The 20455-nt window shown below is 36.8% G+C and overlaps 3 protein-coding genes across 3 annotated transcripts; 2 read left to right on the top strand and 1 right to left on the bottom strand.

The window, feature by feature from the left end:
• Positions 1-1754: 1754 nt before the first annotated feature.
• LOC125608920 (phosphatidylinositol 3,4,5-trisphosphate 3-phosphatase and protein-tyrosine-phosphatase PTEN2A-like) lies at positions 1755-5715 on the top strand. Its single transcript, XM_048779569.1, has 13 exons — positions 1755-1924; positions 2211-2721; positions 2813-2914; positions 3039-3095; positions 3206-3271; positions 3670-3846; positions 3924-4010; positions 4113-4177; positions 4251-4327; positions 4399-4445; positions 4549-4679; positions 4768-4837; positions 4955-5715. Exons 2-13 carry the CDS (start codon positions 2308-2310, stop codon positions 5468-5470), a joined length of 1809 nt encoding a protein of 602 aa, XP_048635526.1. The 5' UTR covers positions 1755-1924; positions 2211-2307; the 3' UTR covers positions 5471-5715.
• A 1682-nt stretch (positions 5716-7397) lies between these two features.
• LOC106428344 (probable LRR receptor-like serine/threonine-protein kinase At3g47570) lies at positions 7398-10985 on the top strand. The gene is made up of 2 exons (XM_013869088.3): positions 7398-10369; positions 10468-10985. The coding sequence occupies exons 1-2, from the start codon at positions 7699-7701 to the stop codon at positions 10815-10817; spliced, it is 3021 nt and encodes a 1006-aa protein (XP_013724542.3). The 5' UTR covers positions 7398-7698; the 3' UTR covers positions 10818-10985.
• Positions 10986-12458: 1473 nt separating this feature from the next.
• On the bottom strand, positions 12459-14800 carry LOC125609541. The gene is made up of 3 exons (XM_048781019.1): positions 13660-14800; positions 13171-13568; positions 12459-13072 (listed from the first exon to the last, which is right to left on the bottom strand). The coding sequence occupies exons 1-3, from the start codon at positions 14522-14524 to the stop codon at positions 12683-12685; spliced, it is 1653 nt and encodes a 550-aa protein (XP_048636976.1). The 5' UTR covers positions 14525-14800; the 3' UTR covers positions 12459-12682.
• Positions 14801-20455: the final 5655 nt, after the last annotated feature.

Below are 20455 nucleotides of genomic sequence, written 5' to 3'. Positions count from 1 at the left end.
CAATCTTCATAACGCATTTTGGTTTCGGTTAATATAGGAAAGTTACTATAAATTTATTTTAAATTCTCATGGCTAATTAAAAATCACACGCAAAATTTTAGGGATTTACTCGAGAAACATTATTAAACAAGTTTTTTTTAAAAAATTTAAAAAATCTAACCAATTACACAAGTTTTAAACTACGTTGCACGGAAGCTTCATCGGACGTCCGCTTCCCGCTTCGGAACCGGAATCGGAATCGGAACCTCGTGGAAGCTTGCGGAATCTCGCTTCCAAAACGTTTCTAAAATATTCTCTTTAAAAACCTGTTGGAAGCTTATGATTCCGTTTTGGAATCACGCTTCCGTTTTAAAAAAAATACAATGTATAACAATAAAATATAAAACCATAGTTTTAATCTATATAAAATAAAAAAAATTAATAATAATGAATATTGAGTTATAAATATACAAATATCAAAAATAATACTATAAATTATCTTTATGCATTGAGATTTTTTATTAAAGATATAGCACATATTGAAACATAGTGTCAATTATTTATGAAGTATTAAAAATAATTAATATAATATTTTTTGTAAACATAATTTATGTGTATTTTTACAATTTTAATATAAAATCATTTCAAAATTATTATAAATGAATAAATGTTTTATTTCAAATTTAAATCATATAATTTTTAGTCCTAATTTTTTAAAAATTTTGCATATATATATATATATATATTTATATGGATATACGCTTCCAACACGTACCCGCTTCCTAATATTTTAAAAAATCTCGCTTCTGCGCTTCCTTACGCTTCCGCTTCCACGTACCCGCTTCCGTTTCCATGTAACATAGGTTTTAAATTACTCATATAGATTTACTTCCACAAAATTTACTTCAATTACACCTAACCAATTACACAAGTTATTTTAAAAAAGTTCGAAGCTTATCTTTTATAAACATGCACAATATCCTTCAATCTTTCGTTATATAACATGAAATATTTGTGACTATAAATTTTGCCTTTCTAATATTTATAGATTAAAAGTTTTAATCTCTATTTAGTCCGCAATTTATTTAAATGCTTGGCTTGGTTTCCTATTTATTTACTTGAATTTAAATTCTTCGATTGATTCCCTATTTATTTACTTGAATTATATAACTTTTGAATAATCGAATCGCTAAATTAATGAAAATAACTTACTAATTTAATTGATTTCTTTCGCTAATTTAAAGACCGTAATTTATGCAATAGCCAAAAAATAGAAAACTGATATATGCAAACGCATTTTGATTTCGATTAATATAGGAAAGTTACTATAAATTTATTTAAATTCACATGGCTAATTAAAAATCACACATGAAATTTGAGAGATTTACTTGAGAAACATTATTAAACAAGTTTAAAATAAAAAATAAAAAATCTAACCAATTACACAAGTTGTAAATTATTATTATAGATTTACTTTCATAAAATTTACTCCAATTACACCTAACCAATTACACAAGTTAAAAAAAAAATCAAAACTTATCTTTTATAAACATGCACAATGTCCTTCAATCTTTTATTATATAACATGAAATATTTGTGATTATAACTTTTACCTTTCTAATATTTATAGATTAAAAATTATAATTTCTATTTAATCTATTCACTCCGCGCATGGCGCGCCTACCACCTAGTTAAATATATAAAGTCGAGAAATATACGTTAGATCCAAAAGGTCTCCAGAACTAACGGTTGTGATTAATTGTTGTCTGTTGACCGGAACTCGCACGTGACATTGGATCTCCAATCCAAAACTGTTTTCCCCCAATCTATCTATCAATCATCTCTCCATCGAGCCCTAGCCTCCTCCTCCACCTCGCGCGCGTCAAATTTTGTCAACTTCATCCCCGGAGCTTCTTCTTTTTGGATTCGGTTCTCGATCTATGAGGTTCTTCCTTGCTCCTATTGCTTTTGTATGTTTTGAATGATTCCGTCATTTTTTTTTTTTGAGATATGATTCTATTTTGGTGATCTGATTGCTTGCGATATTTAATTTTTGGTTGCTAAGTTAATATTCAGAGCAAATGATTATAATTAGTTCCGTGAAAAATCAGATTCAATTCTCTACATTTTATCTTGATTTTGATGTTAAAAGTCTCAATATTCCTGACTTTTTAGATTAAATTTTATGAAATTATCTCACTCATTGTGTTTTTTGTATGTGATGTATGCAGAAAGAGGATTTGCAATATCGATTATTCACATTTTGGATTCTAGGATCAACCTTTAGTGTGTTCCTTTTGAGACCTTCTTTGGAGAAGATTGAAAACAATGTCATCTGAATCACAGAATCTCCCTGCTACGGTCACACCAGATGCTCACCCTCCTCCTGTTGCTGTAGAAGCTGGAAATGATGATTCACCTAAAGGAGTAGCGTCAAAGCTATCTGCCTCTGGGATCTCAACGTGGGCCAAAAGCTTGAAGGTTCCCCAGCCCTTTGCTTCCACCTCTGATGTTGATAACTCTGAAAAGTCCGCCTTTGCGAAATTTACAAGCGGGTTGGGGCTTCGTTTGTCTCCCAAATCTCCTCAACCAGATGAGACCACGGACGGAGCTTCATCTTCTGCACAGCCCGGTTTGTTTGGGGCGATTACTAAAGGTTTGGTTGATACGTCAAAGAACGCTGTCAAGGCAGTTCAGGTCAAGGCTCGTCATGCTGTGTCCCAGAACAAAAGAAGATACCAGGTAGAGTTGACTTATATCCCCAGTTACTTCCATGCTAGATATCTTCCTTATCTGAAATTTAGATGTTTATTTTGCTCTACTTGTGGTGCAGGAAGGAGGGTTTGATTTGGATCTGACTTACATAACAGAGAACATTATTGCAATGGGGTTTCCTGCTGGTGATATGAGTTCTGGCTTTTTTGGATATGTCGAGGTAAGAGGAGTCAATTTGTATGCTTGTAATCCTTTCCCCTGGATTTGCTCTATTTTAGTTTTTGCTGCCAGATTTTAGTTGAAGTTAATATGGTCGTCTATGTTTGTTCAAAATATCGATGCAGGGTTTCTACCGCAACCAGATGGAAGAAGTTATTAACTTTCTTGAAACTCAGCACAAGGTAGTATCACTATTTTGCTTTCAAAATTTAGCATTTCGATACTCGATGTGTCTCTAAGAATTTGTAAGTGTAAGTCAAGGTGCTTTCTTTTAATTTCTTTCTTCTTGTAGGGAAAATACAAGGTTTATAATCTTTGTTCAGAGAGGTTGTATGATGTATCACTATTTGAAGGGAAGGTATGTATATATCTTTTTTTTTTGCCTCTTTTCCTTGCATTTGACCATCGTATGATTTCTTTGAGTACTAGAACCTTAGTCAAAACTTAGGAAAATAGCTCCATAGATCACCCATTGCACTGTTTCAAGTTACTTAACTCCGAGGTACTTATGGAACAGTTAGATCAAAAATGGTTCTGTTTAAGATTGTGACAAGTATCTTACCTAGACTATTGGACGTTATCATGTTAGTACCCGCTGCAATGAAGTGGCTCAATTTTCTGTTCCAAATGATTTATGTTTCTAGGTTCAAAGCTATATTCAAATTATGCAGGCACAATAGTAAACTAGTTGCCCTGCTTCTTTTGCCAGTTTATTGTCCCTAAACATCTTTTCTGCACTTCTATTTTTGCTTCCAGGTGGCCAGTTTCCCATTTGATGATCACAATTGCCCGCCAATCCATTTGATTACCTCATTTTGCCAAAGTGCATATTCGTGGTTGAAGGAGGACATAGAGAATGTTGTGGTTGTTCACTGTAAGGCGGGAATGGCCAGGACAGGGCTTATGATATGTAGTCTTCTTCTGTATCTGAAGGTTAAACATTTATCAAAACATTGTGAAAAAACATTGTCAAACACAGGGAAACCAATCATGTTCCTTCTCTTTAATAGTTTTTTCCAACTGCGGAAGAGTGCATGGACTTCTACAATCAGAAACGATGTGTGGATGGAAAAGGGCTTGTGCTACCTAGCCAAATTGTAAGCCTAGTTGTGCTATTTATATAATTAAACCGCCTATATTAAAACGTTACTTGCTCTTCCTCTGACTAGTGAGTCTGTTTAATCATTATTATTTTGTAGAGATATGTGAAATACTTTGAACGAATATTGACCTACTTCAACGGGGAAAATCAACCAGGCCGCAAGTAAGCTGCTTATTTATATACCTTAATGTAGCATACAGTTGGTTGTTGACATCTTGCAATTCCTTTTATTTAGGTGTATGCTTAGGGGATTCCGGCTCCACAGGTGTCCCTATTGGATCAGGCCATCCATCACCATTTCAGATCACAATGGTGTGTTGGTCGATCATTGTTCATTGACAAGTATCATGCTAAGCTAATGTCTGCTTCTAACTTATATGCAGGTGTTCTCTTTACCACGAAAAAACATCTTCGGACCAAGGATTTATCGGTAAGCCACTGTTATTACTTCATTGCGAGATCCGTTTTTTTGTTGAAGAAGCCTTTGTGAATTTGCACTGTATAATCATTTAGGAATTTTCACGCTTTTGCAGCCAGAAGACTTTTGGTTCAGTGCGCCAAAGAAAGGGGTTATGGTCTTTGCCTTACCCGGAGAGCCTGGTCTAACAGAATTGGCTGGGGACTTCAAAATCCATTTCCACGACCGCCAAGGAGACTTTTACTGGTTAGGAAGCTCGCACCTTGTTATCCAAATCCAAATAATATTCCTTTCAATGTCACTCACGAATCTTTTCTTTTTTTCTTCTTCTCAGCTGGTTAAACACGACAATGATGGAAAACAGAGTGATCCTAAAAACCAGTGAGCTTGACGGGTTTGACAAGGTAATATACTTTAATGTTTGACTTTGTGTTTTAAGTCTAGGTTGAGCTCCTGCTCCATCAGTTCTTGGATTTGAAATGATATATATTCATTTGTGTTTGATCTTTGTTCCAATACAGAGGAAGCTACCTTCGCCTGGGTTTATGGTCGAAGTTGTTCTTGCTGATATTGACTCAACAATCCCTCCAAAACCAAGTTCTGAACCAGCATCCAAGGCACCTGAAGAAACTTCAGCAGCTAATTCTTCCCCTGCAGAGGGTGTTACACCTGTTCCAGCACCTAAGAAAGAAACACAGAACCCTGATAAGGACGATGTCTTCTCTGACAACGAAGCAGACTCAACTGGTCCAAACAAAACCACATCATCTGTTTCTTCTCAAACCCCAGAAGCCAAACAGAGCTCAGATGAAACCTCTGGTCTGGCTCGTGCGACTGAGAAAGTGTCTATTTCTGGAAACAAGGGGTCATCATCATCACAGCCGGTGCAAGGAACGGTTAGCAAGGCTGAAGCGACAGAGAAACCCACAGGGTCAGGGGTCAACGTGCCAAGCTCAGAGAGTAGTGAGTTCAAGGTTATGGCAGCTGATGCATCTGTGTTCTCTTTTGGAGATGAAGATGAGTTTGATAGCGATTGAAGAATGATGATTTAAAAGAAGGAAGATGTGTACATAAGAAAAAAACAAGGGAGTGTTTAAATCAATGAGATGAATCCATTCATTGTGGTGTGGTTTCTTGTTGTTGATGTTGGATTTTACTGTTGTGTTTTTTTTTTCCTTCTTTTCTTGAATGTTACTACACCAAATTATACGTTGGTTGCTTACGTCTTTAATTTGTATTCCGACTTTTTATTATTTGGAATCATAAAACAATTCATGGTCTATTTATAGTTTCACAGTCTTTGGCTTCGATAAAGTAGATGTTTCTTGCTGTGTATTGCAAGATAGATCTGGAGGCGACATTGATGAAATATAAAATGGGAATACAAGTGGCCAATATGATTCTCATTCTATAAAAGAGAGTACAAAACTCATTTTTGTATATGTTAAAATACCTAACACAGACAAAGAAACCAAGGTTGAAAAAAAAACAAGTTATTCAATTGTAATTGGAAACAAGAGAAGTCTTCCGTTTTATGAGTGAAAATAATTTGATTATGCATGTTTTCCATCTTTACGGGAGTATCACGTTATTATGAAGCGAGTCAGTGGTCGGCATGCTACCTTTACGTGGTAGCACATTTTGTTGGATGCAAAACAATAATAATATAAAAATATTTTAAAACTCAGATAATCCAAAAGATGATGTATTTTTTTTTACTTGGCAATTATCTAATTTTATTTTACAACATTTTGTTTTCATCATGATCATATTTTTCAATTTTCTCAAATCGTTTAGTTATTAAAACGCAAAAAGAAGAGAATACTATAAATTCACAATTCATTCAGTTCAAGAATAGTAAAAATGTAATTTTTCCTTTCTCCATGATATTATTGTTACAGAAAAAACCGTGTTACAAATTTATTAACTAGTTATAATATTATCGTTATCACTTACCATATTGTATAGTAGTAGTAGTAAAGTTTAGAGCAAAGAAACGTCCATCTCTTGCAGACCACTTGCACAACTCAGGGAGCTCCAGTTTGCTACGGCCACCGTTGCTACCTCTGGTACCGGTGAACCTTGCGGCTGGACAGTCAGGTGCAAAAGTCCGGTGGTTTGGAATTCCCTGTCACCACCCATCACAGGCATGTGTATTCCGATGATCCGATCTTGACTCGGCTTACGTATTAGATCTATACGTTTGTCCCAAAACACCATCAACGTTGTCGCTAAGGTCTTGGAACTTGAAGCCTAAGTCGAGATGAGCGAGACAGTCGTCTTCCGTTACGTTGTAACCATGAATTCTCGAATCTTCCATCGTTATTTGCACCACTCAACTCAAGCATGCCCTCTACTTCAAGCTGAATACAAATTTTTATATGTAGCCCAAAAAGCCTACCCCTTTGTTCAAGATCGAAAAAGTGATTTCTTTTGCCATCTCAGATATTTGAATTTGACTGTAATTTATGCGGTTATTATAATTGGATTTGCTGAAGACTGTGTAGAAGCTAGTTGGTGTATGTTGAAATCACAGATATGTCATGGCTACTCCTAATACATGTGATTAATATTTGTATCAGTACAGTGATAGCAGCACTTCTGTTGTTACTTCTGTTTGTTGCTTCTCTGCACCCTGATGGATGTTGTGTTACTATTTATGTTTCCCCGTTTAGTTCCCACTTTTATTTGGACTTCTCACCAGTCATAATGCAATCAATGTTCTTATTTTCCAGTCATGTATGATATATCTATTTACTTTACTGCAAAATATGAGAAAGACCAAAAACATTTTGACCAAAAACGAATTATTTGTGTTGTTTTTTTAAGTGACAAGCATGGAACTGTTTCTTTTGGTTGCTCGTATGCTACCTTTGCTTCAAATTACTCATGTAACTGATAAGCAAAGATTGCTCGAGTACAAGTCTCTGAAGACAAAAGACTTGTCTTGTAGTCATAGAGTAACTTGCACTATCTTCTTGTAAATAAACCGTTTGGAAAAAATACACCAAGAAACTTGTTTTTGGAAAATAATAAGACACGAGACTAGTGGGATACTTGACTCCGAGGACAAGGAGGTTGACGACAAGTACGCGAGAATTTTAAAAAGTCTTGCAGTTTTCTATATGTGGTTGTGAGCCAATGAATATCTTCAGCGTTGCATAGCAACAACAATAAGATAAATACATTATGCATTTGCTTCGTGTCATATATTATTCACTGTCCTGCACGAAGAGCTTTTAACCAAAAAGAGAGAGAGAGAAGAATGAGATTGTTTCTTTTATTTTCTTTCAGTGCTCTCATGTTACATGAAGCATATGGTTTTACCGATGAACCTGATAGGAAAGCATTGCTCGACTTCAAATCTCAAGTTTCTGAAGAGAATCAAGATGCATTATCCTCGTGGAATAACTCATCCCCTCTCTGTAATTGGAAAGGGGTTACATGCGGCCTCAAAAACAAGAGAGTAACCCGTTTGAACCTTGGAGGATGCCAGTTAAGGGGAATGATATCACCATCTATTGGTAATATTTCCTTTCTCATATCACTTAATCTCTCTGATAACTCTATTGGTGGAACCATCCCTTACGAGGTGGGAAACTTGTTTAGACTTAAGTATTTGAATATAAGCTTTAATTTTCTCGAAGGAGAAATTCCAGACAATCTATTTAACTGCTCTAGATTGTTGGACCTTGATTTATGGCATAATCATCTTGGAGGAGGTGTTCCTTCAGAACTAGAATCATTGGAGAAGCTTGAAACTTTAGATTTTGGTGCAAACAACCTCAGAGGGAAGTTACCTGCATCTCTAGGAAACTTGACATCACTCGCGCGAGTTAGTTTTTCAAAGAACAATTTAGAAGGAAGAATTCCTGATGATCTAGCTAGATTGACTCAATTGGTGCATCTTGGATTAGGAGAGAACAAATTCTCAGGCGGTTTTCCTCCTTCCATCTACAACTTTTCCTCGCTTGAGTACTTGAACATGTTTGGTAATGTTTTTTCGGGTAGCCTAAAGCCTGATTTTGGTAATCTACTACCAAAACTTCGACTTTTAGAGATGGGAACTAATAGTTTCACAGGGCCTATCCCAACAACACTTTCAAATATTTCAAATCTTCAAGAGTTTTCAATCGAGCAAAACAAAATGACAGGAAGTATTTCTTCGAGCTTTGGAAAACTAAAGAATTTGAAAACACTAAGACTTCACAATAATTCTTTGGGAAGTTACTCCTCTGGAGATCTTGAATTTCTTAAGGCTTTGAGTAATTGTACCCAACTTCAGACATTACTTGTTAATAGAAATAGGCTTGGAGGTGTCTTGCCTACCTCTATAACGAACCTGTCCACCAACCTCTGGAAATTAGACCTTGGAACAAATTTCATCTTTGGAACCATTCCTTATGGCATTGGGAATCTCGTAAGCCTACAAAAACTTGTGCTGCGCGAAAACTTGTTGACCGGACCACTGCCAAGTTCCATTGGAAAGCTTTCTAGATTGGTGTTCTTAAACCTCACGTCAAATAGAATGTCTGGAGAGATACCTTCTTCAATAGGCAACATCACCTGGTTAGAAAAACTCAATTTGTCTAACAATAGTTTTGAAGGAACTATTCCTCCCAGTCTTGGTCAGTGCAAATACATATTATATTTCCGTATTGGGTCTAATAAGTTGAACGGGACAATACCTCAGGAGATTATGCAAATTCAGTCCCTTGTTTACCTCGACTTGTCAAATAATTCCTTGACAGGCTCTCTTCCCGAGTATATTAAACCACTAGAACGTCTTTGCACACTGTCTGTTGCACATAATAAATTATATGGGCATCTCCCTCAAGTCTTGGGAAATTGTCTCTCATTGGAGAATCTTTATCTACAAGGTAATTTTTTTTATGGTGATATTCCAAATATAAAAGGGTTGATGGGTGCTAAAATACTTGATTTCTCGAACAATGATTTCTCTGGAAGTATACCTGGATATTTTGGAAACTTTTCCTTGTTGGAGTATCTAAATCTATCCATTAACAACTTCGAGGGAGAGGTGCCAACAGAAGGAAAATTTAGGAATGCTACTGTTGTTTTAGTATTTGGAAACAAATATCTCTGTGGAGGTATCAAGGAACTGAAACTAAATCAATGTATCGTGCAAGCACAACCAAGCCATTCATCTGGTTCGAAGAAAGTGACCATTGAGTTAAGCATAGGCATAGCTTTGCTTTTGATGGTGCTCATCATGGCGTATATTTCTTTATGTTGGTTCAGAAAAATAAAGAATAACCAGCTGAGCAGTAATTCAACATCTTCTTCCACACGAGAGGTTGTCCATGAAAAGATAAGTTATGCATATCTAAGAAATGCGACAGATGGCTTCTCTTCCAGCAATTTGATTGGATCAGGTAGTTTTGGTACGGTGTTTAAGGCATTTCTTCCAACAGAGAACAAGGTCGTTGCAGTGAAAGTTCTAAACCTTCAGAGACGTGGAGCTATGAAGAGCTTTCTGACAGAATGTGAATCCCTCAAGGACATAAGGCATCGTAATCTTGTGAAACTACTGACGGCTTGTTCGAGTACTGATCTTCAAGGAAACGATTTCAGAGCTCTTATCTATGAGTTAATGCCGAACGGAAGCCTAGATATGTGGCTGCATCCAGAGGAAGTGGAAGAGATTCGTAGACCCTCAAGAACCTTGACCCTCTTTGAAAGGCTCAACATTGCCGTAGATGTTATTTCTGTTTTGGAATATCTTCATGTTTATTGCCATGAACCTATAGCTCATTGTGATCTCAAGCCCAGCAACGTCCTCCTAGACAAAGACCTGACTGGCCATGTTAGCGACTTTGGCATTGCTCGGCTGCTCATGAAACTTGATCAGGAGTCTTTTTTCAACCATCTAAGCTCGGCCGGCGTCAGGGGAACCATCGGCTATGCCCCACCAGGTAAAACTCTATCACACATCAGTACTGTTTGAGTGAAGAAAATGATTGTACTCTCTCTTTTTTTAATTATACTCTTGTTTCTGTGAATTATGGGGAAGAATATGGAATGGGAGGACAACCATCAATATATGGTGATGTGTATAGCTTCGGTGTTCTTCTTTTGGAAATGTTCACTGGAAAACGACCAACAAATGATTTATTTGGGGGAAACGTTACCCTAAACAGCTACATCAAGTTGGCGTTGCCAGAGAGGGTGTTGGACATTGCAGACAATTCTATTCTTAATAGCGGTCTCAGAGCTGGTTTCCCTCTTGATGAGTGCTTGATAATGGTTTTTAAGGTGGGACTTAGGTGTTGTGAAGAATCTCCGAAGAACCGTTTGGCAACCAGTGAAGCCAGAAAGGAGTTAATCTTAATTAGAGAGAGGTTCTTTATAGGCAGACGTTGATGTGTTTAAATCAATGAGATAATGAAATCCATTCATTGTGTTGTGGTTTCTTGTTGTTGATCTTGGATTTTTACGGTATGTTTTCTTTTCCTTCTTTTCTTGAATATTACTGTACATAATTATACGTTGGTTGCGTACGTCTTTAATTTGTATCCCGACTTTAAAACACTTCATGGTTTATTTATAGTTTCAGTCTGTCTTTGATAAAGTAGTAGATGTTTCCGGTTGTGTATTGGAAGAGAGACCTGGAGACAGACATTAATTAATGATATAAAATGGAAATACAAGTTATATGATTCGCATTGTGTAAAAGATAATCCAAAATCCACATTTGTATATGTTAAAATCCTTATTCTTAACAGACACAGAAACCAAGGTTGTGTAACTTTTCTTGGTTTTAGACTTTTAGAGTTAAGAAAAAAAAATCAAGTTTTTTTTTGTAACTAAAACAAAATCAAGTTATTCAATTGGAATTGGAAACAAGACATGCATTACGTTTTATTAGCGATAAAAATTTGAATCATGCATATGTTTTCCATCTTTATGGGATCACTTCATTGTGAAGCGACTTAGAGCACCATTATCCTTGATACCCACTTAGGGGTGCTAATTAATTTTTAAATATTATTAAGTTGGAAAAGTGACATTAAGAAACCTAAATAAGAGATCTTCAAATATGTGCGTCCATTGCAAGGTTCTAATTTTAGGGTTTTTAAAAAAAAAACATTATTTTAGGCAACTTAAAATTTATTAATAAAATTATTATACATAATATTTTAAATATAGAATTAAAATAAAATATAAAAAAGATTAGTAAAATAAAGGAGAATTATTGGAACGAAGCTTCATCAGTTGTCGTCTTCATCAGATCCGAATTTATGCCATACATGTTCAACCAAATCAGCTTTTAGTTGGTGATGCGTTGGTTCATCACGAATTCTTTGTCGAGAATGCATCATATTGGCGATATTTGTAGGCATTTCCTGTGAAAAACCGAGATCGACTTGTGAAGTTCCGTTGTCTTCTACTTGTTGGAACTCCGCAACATTAAATAGACTGTATCCATCTCTTTCGTTTTCTACAATCATATTATGTAGTATGATACACGCTCTCATAATCTTCCCAATTTTGGCTTTGTCCCAAAACAGCGCTGGATTTTTGACAATAGCGAAACGAGCTTGCAATACTCCAAATGCACGCTCGACATCTTTTCGGACAGCTTCCTGATTTTGAGCAAATAAAACAGCTTTCGGCCCTTGTGGTTGTGGAATTGATTGGATAAAAGTTGCCCAATTTGGATAGATCCCATCGGTGAGATAGTAACCCATATGATACTCTCTTCCATTGACAGAGAAAGTGACTGGAGGAGCTTTACCGTTTATTTTAAAACCGAAATTAGCTTAAAACCCTCCTCTTGATACCGCGATAATGATGGTCTTAGTGGTCGGCATGCGCTACCTTTACGTGGTAGCACATTAACCAAAGTTACTAAGAAATTAATATTCTAGCGAAACAATATTTTGCTAGTAGAATATAAATTACAACTCAGATGATCTAAAAGGTGATAATGTTTTTTTACTTGACAATTGACATGTATCTAATTTTGTTCCATAACTTAACATGATCATATTTTACAATTTGCCCAAACCATTAATTATTAAAACACTAGAGATTAAACATAAATTCAAATTCATTCAGTTCAAGAATAGTAAAATTACATTTTCCTTTCTCCATGATATTATTGTTACAGAAAAAAAACCGTGTTACAAATTTATTAATTAGTTATATATTATAGTTACCACTTACCATATTGTATAGTGGTATATTTTAGTATAATAGTAATAAAATTTAGAGCAAAGAAACGTCTATCTCTTGCAGACCACTCCCTTGCCACCTACGCCACTTGCACAACTCATCTCAGGGAGCTCCATTTTACTCCGGCCACCGTTGCTACCTCTGTACCCAGTGAACCTTGCGGCTGAGCAGTCAGGTTCAAAAAGTCCGCTGGTCTGGAATTCCCTATCACCACCCATCACAGGCATGTGGACTCCGATCTTGACTCGGCTTACGTAGTTAGACCTATACGTTTGTCCCAAAACACCATCGACGTTGTCGCTAAGGTCTTGGAACTTAAAGCCTAAGTCGAGATGAGCGAGACAGTCGTCTTCTGTTACATTGTAACCATGAATTCTTGAATCTTCCACTGTTATTGGCACCACTCTTGCTGTGATCTTAAGCATGCCCTCTACTTCAACCTGAATAAATGCGTTACACCGAGTTATTAACTGATTATCAAGAATCTCAGTTCAGACTATTATCTAAAAATATTACAAATATAACAAAAAGTTTATACCTCTAGGTTGTTAGTGTCAGCGTTGACTCGTTTGACCGAGACCTGAGGGTATACTCCAAGGGAAGAAGAAGTCCACGTGGCACCATCTAGTTGAGGAAGTGAGATAACATGTCCATCAAAAGAGGCGGAGATCCGGTCAACAGAATCGTCCCACGTGGAGGTCTTAAGGGCTCCGACGTAGAGACGGTGAGTGCCGAAGAGGATAGCAATGGATTGGACCCATGTGAAGTCACGTGCCATACCAGACCTTCGTTTACCGATGAAATGTGCGTTGATGTGAAGGTTAGAATCGGAGATGAGGCAGAAGTTGGAGTCTTTCTTGCCGTGGAAGTAAAAGGTGAGACCATCTCCTCCAATAAAACGTGGGTCTTGGCAAACCGATCCCGGTTTGTCGCAATCTGCATCGCAACGTAATATCATTAGTTAGCATGTATTTATTGATCGTATAAGAAGGAATTAAAGCGGAGTTGGATGTAAATGAGGACATACTGCAAAGAGGTTTGCAAGTAACGCAGTCAACTTCACAAGAACGGGGACAATCGGCCGGGCAACTATACTCAACTCCGTAACAAGGAGAGCCCTTCTTCTTACACCTGGCTCTTCTTACTCCTGCTCCTGCCTCTCCATCGGATGGCGGGGTTGGAGTAGGAGAGGACGGAGGGACATAAGGAGGAGTAGAGCCGGGAGATGTAGGAGTAGGACTTGGAATGGAGGGAGTAGGAGTCGCAGGTGGGGAATATGGAGGGACCGGTGCAGTGGGAGTACCTGGAGGACTTGGCACAGACGGTGTAGGAGGTGTAGGAGTTGGGACGGCTGGTGTAGGAGTAGGAGGTGGTGGTGAAGATGGTGGAGTTGGACTTGGCACAGCTGGTGTAGGAGAAGGTGGTGGTGGTGAAACCGGTGGCGTGGGACTTGGCACAGCCGGTGTAGGAGTTGGAGGTGGTGGTGAAACCGGTGGAGTGGGACTTGGAACGGCTGGTGTAGGAGTTGGAGGTGGTGGTGAAACTGGGGGGGTAGGGCTTGGCACAGAAGGTGTAGGAAGTGGTGGTGAAACAGGTGGAACTGGAGCCGGAGGAGTGTATCCACCGTCATCTTCGCCACCATCATCATCACTGCCGGGGGAAGGAGGGCCACATATGGGTTTGCAAGAAGCACATTCAACATGACAAGAGTCAGGGCAGAACTTGGGGCAAACATGTTCTAAGTTGTAGCAATGTTTGTACTTCTTGATCTTACATGTTGCATGGCTCGGGTTTTTGGCTATGCCCGGTGGTGTATCAGCCATTGTTAGTGCGAGTGATGCAAGGAGTATGCATCCCAATATCTGAACTCTTGTGTGTTTGGCTAGAGCCATTGCCAAACCTAAAAAGATAGAATTTTTTTTTTTTCAATTGTTGTGTGCTTTAGGATTTGATAGTTTTCTGATGTGGTTCAAGTACTCTGATAGGGTTTATATAGATAAATATGTAGATTTCTTTATTATCAAGTTGGGGTTTTGTAATCTTCTAAGTAAGCTGTTCCTGATATAAAAAAATAACTGTTCCTATTTCTAAGGATGGTCAATTAAACAAATATTAACACATTGGCTTTAATTTATATACATAACAAAACAACATTATTTTCTATACATGCTTCAAGCTCTTTTGTTGATCGCAAATAGGTCTCTAAAATAGTATTATGTTAACTAGTAGGCTAAAAATTTCACAATATAGTTGAGATTACAATTAGAATCTCAACTATAATTATTAAAATTTCACAATAATTAACTAGTATACATCAAAAGCCTTGACCAGTGAGTATGTCTTCACAGTCGTGAGGGTGCCATCATAAGATGATCTGGTTAAAATTTAGGTTTGAGTTAAAATCTGATGGTATATACGAATACGATCATCAATTTGGTTTGAGTTTTCGGTTTAAAATTAGAAATTGGGTTTGTTAAAAATTGTTAATTATATATATATGTGTATGATATAGCAGTTTTTATTTGCCTAATCACTAATTATCATCAAAATTGTATAATAAGGCCAATATTTTATATAGACACAGTGGAAAACATACAACAGTATATCGATGATCTTATTACACTGAATTTAAATGATCCCGAAAAGATATTATTTGTTGGAATATTGTAAATATCAATTGAATTTTGAATGAAAACAAAAGAGAGAAACAAGCATGATCCTTAGTTGTGATAGGTAATCAATCTTACCGTCAAGTCAACCTCATATTAAACTAGCCAATCGATACACTTTCATGTATGACGATATATCTAACAAAATTGTTAAGAAGAGTTTAGATTCCACTTTATGCAGTTCCAAGTAATATAAATTAATGGGTATAACAACTTCACAAGTTTAAATTAATGCTAACTTATATGTATTTTTACATGCAAGTTTAGGGGGAATCACTTTGCTACAAAGTGAACCGCATGCTACTTTTTGTTGTAGCGCCTTTTGCTGAAGTTAAGATATTATTTAAATTTAATGATTAAATGAAAAAGTTTTTTGCTAATGGAAAAAAACTAAATGCGTAATTTGGTTATTTCTTAAATGCACCAAAGTGAAACCACAATTTTGTTTCGTTTATTTTAATATCATGTTCTATTTTTCTAACAAAGTTTGCACTTTGAGAAAATTAGTCTAGTTCAGTTTAGCTCATTTTAATTGGGATTTACTCTACAATAAAAAGTAAACCATATATATATAACTCATGTTAAAGTTCTTTAACAAAAAAAAAAAAGTTCAAGTTTTTGTTATGATCCAGTTCAATTCTACTTTGGGTAAACCTAGCTGACAATTCCCTATACTTGAGTAAATCCTGTAAAATTTGAGTTAAACGTTAACAGCGAGTTTATACATATAATTTACACTATGCTGGTTTTATCCCTGGTAATACTGTAATTTACATTATGCTAATAGATTTATTAAGATGTACATCGTGTACTAAACGTCATTTAGTTTATTCGTAAAGAGACGAATGACAATCGAGAGCAGAACCTTTGACTTTGGGGGTGGGGGATCACATGATGAAAACAAAAATGATAAGTTAAGCCATGAAAACACCTTTACAGCTATGTTTCATTTTTATAATTTGTCTTCTATTTGAAGAAAAATAGAAAACTCGCATCTAATGTTTTTTTTCCTCTGTTAGAGTTAACATTCCGTCGAAATTAATACTATCGAATATTTTCCTCTTTAACTAACAAGCTTTATATGTAATTCACTTGCATGCATGTATCCGTGATTCAAGGGACTATAGGTATGACCGTCTAAGTCTGTTATTTTAATAGTTTAGATATGTGCTATGCTATATACAACGCGGTCTTAGCTAAATATATGCATGCTATTGGATTTGAAATCGAATAGTTAACATGCTTATAATTAATACGTTTTACTCATAGTTATGGACTTTGAAGTTGTGAATGTTTTCAGTTTTTCTTTGGGTCAACAACTTACATCCTTTTACATCTCTTTTAGGCAAAAAAAAAAACAATTTACATCTTTTTAATATCTTCTTAGTTCAAAGTTGAAAACACATAAAAAAATTTAGATAATTTTCCCTGCGTTGATAATATCTTCCCCGAGATCATCTTAACATTTATTCCCAACCTGACATGACTAACTCCATTCTCTACAACTAAATGATGTAGACGAAAATTGATCACTTTCTAATGTTAGTATTGCATGTGTAGAAAATAAGAAGAATCTGGAATCCAAAGGGAATGACCTGGGTGAGAAAAAGAAAGACTTTTTTACTTTAGGACTACTTTAGGTAAATACTATTATCTAATTTTGATAAAATAATCGGCCCAAACGAGACCCCGGTTTGCTCTTCAATCCAGCCCAAATAACAGTCCTAGTTTTTTGGGCAACTTGCAATCCGGTTCTACAACCAGTGTGTTGCTTGGTTTCGGTTTTGATTCATGAACTTTGTGGTTGAAGAAGGAAAGATAGTGCATGAAGAATGCTCCAGTTTGATTCTCAGTAAATTGTTTCGTTTTCTAACTAAGGTTTTCTGATGTGGATATTTTTCCTCCTAGACACTTCATGGAGGTAACTTAGAGCAACATTAGAGCATCCCCATTAGGGGTTTATAACACAAACTCACACAATTCCCAAGAAAATCAAATTATTATAATAATCTGGTTTTTGTGAACCCGTGTCTCGTGAGAGCTTTTGGAAGAAACAGGTTCAACACTGTTTTGCGGACCCCACAACACGTGGCGACTCGCGATTGGTTCGTTTATTATTTTGAAGGGTCAGCCTTAAGAGGCACCGATATTAATGATCTTAGCGCCTTTGCGGAGAAAGGTACACAAGAGCTTGAGTTTTCCTTCCCAAGACATATATTAATATTAGACTATTACTAAACTTACTATTTGCATCTCTTTTCTTAGCTTTAAGGGTAAAAATGCTTTATGATGAACAAATTATCCACACGCTCACTCCTTTAAAGATGATTCCAAAACTTTATGTCTATGTTGTTTGAGTTAGGCAAAAGGTATGAGAGTGACATGTCTCTCCTATGTTACAATTCCGAAGGAGACAACATCATCAGTTATCAGCTTCCTATCTCTGATAAATGCCACATCTTAATGAAATATAAAGATTCATTGATTAATTAATTCCAAGCACAAAATCACTTGAAAATTAAAAAATCTGCTCAAAGGATTACTGAAAATTTAAAGGACATAGCGAAGATTAGATCAAGAAAATACACACAAAGGTTGAATGTAGGAGCCACCTCTTTTTCTTTAGCCTCCACCTGGCTAGATATAAGTCAAACTTGAAAAATAATCAAGAACTGGCCAACCGCATGTAACTGCTCCAAAATCAATTCCTTTGATTTCATTATCCTCCCCAGCAATGTATACCAAATCTTTGCGTTCAAAGTTCAAACATACATTTCTCATAAGATAGCTAGGGCAACTTTCTTCTCCTCGTCCACCAAAAACGAGTTAAATTAAACCAAATATCACTTTGGGGTGGGGGGTCTACCGTTAAAAACTTTCTCCAGGACACCTCTTTACTCCCATCGATCTTATTAATTTGTTACTCAAATCTCTTTCTCCCGTGAATTTTTACGTCGTAATAACACTGAAAGCTTCTCTTCTCCAACAACGGATAGAGCCGCATCTTGAATAAAATCTGACGGACACTTACAAGCGTCCAAATCTCTCTGTTGTATAATCAAAACTAACCAAGAACATGCCGAGTTGTCCATCTTCTCTATCTGAAGCAAACCAATATGTCTTTCCCTCGAAAAAAACGCTGGTACCAATAAACAATAACTTGAAGTCCGAAGTGGCATCAAGAATTCTCCATGTATTAGAGTTAATGTCGTAGATTTCAAACTCATGTTCATAAGTAATAAGCCCTATAGCTCAATATTTTGTAGCTACTAGTTCCACATCGAGGTTCTTTGTAGGATCCGAGAGCATACGTGTTCGTTGTTCTAAGTTAATTCAAAATTTTTTTTTTTTTAACACTGAAGAAATTCAATAACAGAGCCAACGAATGGCAACGTATAGGAGTACATAAGCAAGAAAACAAGGAACAACTAGGTACCAATAGGTACTAAAACAGCAAGATGAAAAAACAGGGAAAAGCTCAACCACATTAGTGATTTCTTGAGACGCAAGTATCCCCTGGCAGCCGCACTTATCCCATGCCTCCATAATATAAAACGTCCAGGTTTATATTTAATCCCATGCCTCCATAAATATCACTTTGGCAAAGCTTCTCCCATGCTACCCATGGTAGTTTACGTCTAGCACTTCCATCACCCCACCAGAAATCCCTTAACGCAGACGTAAGCTTCGCACACAGGTCTTTAGGAAGCTTAAAGACTGACATCGCATATATAGGAAGAGCTAGGCCGACAGATTTGATGAGGATTTCCTTGCCCCCTGGCGAAAGAGATTTAGCAAACCACCCTTGGATTCTGTTCTGGAGTTTTTCTCTGATAAAGTTCAAAATATGTTTCTTTGATCCTTTGAAAACCTCAGGGAGGCCAAGGTAGGTACCCTCACCCCCTTCTTTATCAATAGAAAGAACTCGTTTGATGTCAGCTTTGATGCCCTCTTCAACTCTATCACCAAAGATGATTGATGATTTCGAAAGGTTAATTTGCTGCCCAGACGCCTGACCATATAGCTTAAGACAACGGATAACTTCAACACTCTCCATCAGGTTAGCTTGGCATAGTAACAAACTGTCATCAGCAAATAATAAGTGATGAACCGAGGGTCCTCCCGCTGCAAGCTGGATTCCATGTAGACGGCCTTTATGCTCAGCGTTGTTCAACACACTCACAAGTGCTTCGGCACACATGATGAACAAAAATGGGGACATTGGGTCACCTTGACGAATCCCACGTTCAGGTCTGATAAAACCGTGTTCCCGACCATTCAGGAGGATTGTATATGACACAGTGCTCACACAAGCCATGACCCAACACACCCACTTTCTAGTAAAACCCATCTTCTCCATCAACGTCTCCAAGAAGCTCCACTCAACGCGATCATAAGCTTTTGACATATCGGTTTTAATAGCCATAAACTTCGCGTTCACCGAGTTGTTAGTGCGTAGGCCATGAACCATCTCATGCGCCACAATGATGTTGTCAGAGATCAATCTATCAGCGACAAAAGCTCCTTGCGTGTCAGAGATTAGAACCGGCATAACTGGTTTCATGCGCTCCGACAGCAGCTTGGATATAATCTTGTACTGAACCGAGCACAAGCTGATTGGCCTCAAATCTTTCATAGTATCTGGCTTAGACACTTTAGGCAGTAGACATAGTTGCGTATGGTTCCACCCAGTCGGGAGTGAAGACGTTCGAAAGAAACTCTGGATTTCCTCAACGATATGATTACCAACAATATGCCAGTACTGTTGATAAAAAACCCCAGTGATCCCATCTTCTCCAAATATAACTTCATATGAAGACTTATTATATTTAATTACTTTTGTTGTTGTAGTTTATGGTTTGTTTTCAAAAGGATGTTTAATTTCCTCTTGTCATTGTAGTCTTCAACATTGAGTTCAATGCAAGTTGTGTCTTAAAAAAATCGGTTATTTTGAAACCAATGTAATCAAAAACCAAATTGATCCAATTTTTTTTGGATCACTACGGTGAAATTTTGACCGATCCAAACAAACTGACCCTAACTAACCGAAAAATCGAACTGCGTGCCTACTCTAGTCTCTAGAACAAGTCAAAAGCAACGAGAAGTGGCTTTTAAAACTAAAATTTAGAGATATTGTTGATTGGGTTCCATCTT

This window comes from Brassica napus, chromosome A5, assembly GCF_020379485.1.
Source record: "Brassica napus cultivar Da-Ae chromosome A5, Da-Ae, whole genome shotgun sequence".
Classification (NCBI taxonomy): Eukaryota; Viridiplantae; Streptophyta; class Magnoliopsida; order Brassicales; family Brassicaceae; genus Brassica; species Brassica napus.
Note: the sequence above shows the minus strand (reverse complement) of the source record. Positions and strands in the feature narration are given on the sequence as shown.

Excerpts from the sequence above, each read along its gene's own strand:
- LOC125608920 (XM_048779569.1), top strand. The coding sequence starts at position 2,308 with ATGTCATCTGAATCACAGAATCTCCCTGCTACGGTCACACCAGATGCT. Across the intron at positions 3,096-3,205 it reads TTCTTGAAACTCAGCACAAG|GGAAAATACAAGGTTTATAA; the intron begins GTAGTATCACTA and ends TTCTTCTTGTAG. Across the intron at positions 4,328-4,398 it reads CACCATTTCAGATCACAATG|GTGTTCTCTTTACCACGAAA; the intron begins GTGTGTTGGTCG and ends ACTTATATGCAG.
- LOC125609541 (XM_048781019.1), bottom strand. The coding sequence starts at position 14,524 with ATGGCTCTAGCCAAACACACAAGAGTTCAGATATTGGGATGCATACTC. Across the intron at positions 13,569-13,659 it reads TACTTGCAAACCTCTTTGCA|ATTGCGACAAACCGGGATCG; the intron begins GTATGTCCTCAT and ends GTTGCGATGCAG. Across the intron at positions 13,073-13,170 it reads CTGACACTAACAACCTAGAG|GTTGAAGTAGAGGGCATGCT; the intron begins GTATAAACTTTT and ends GCATTTATTCAG.
- LOC106428344 (XM_013869088.3), top strand. The coding sequence starts at position 7,699 with ATGAGATTGTTTCTTTTATTTTCTTTCAGTGCTCTCATGTTACATGAA. Across the intron at positions 10,370-10,467 it reads CATCGGCTATGCCCCACCAG|AATATGGAATGGGAGGACAA; the intron begins GTAAAACTCTAT and ends ATTATGGGGAAG.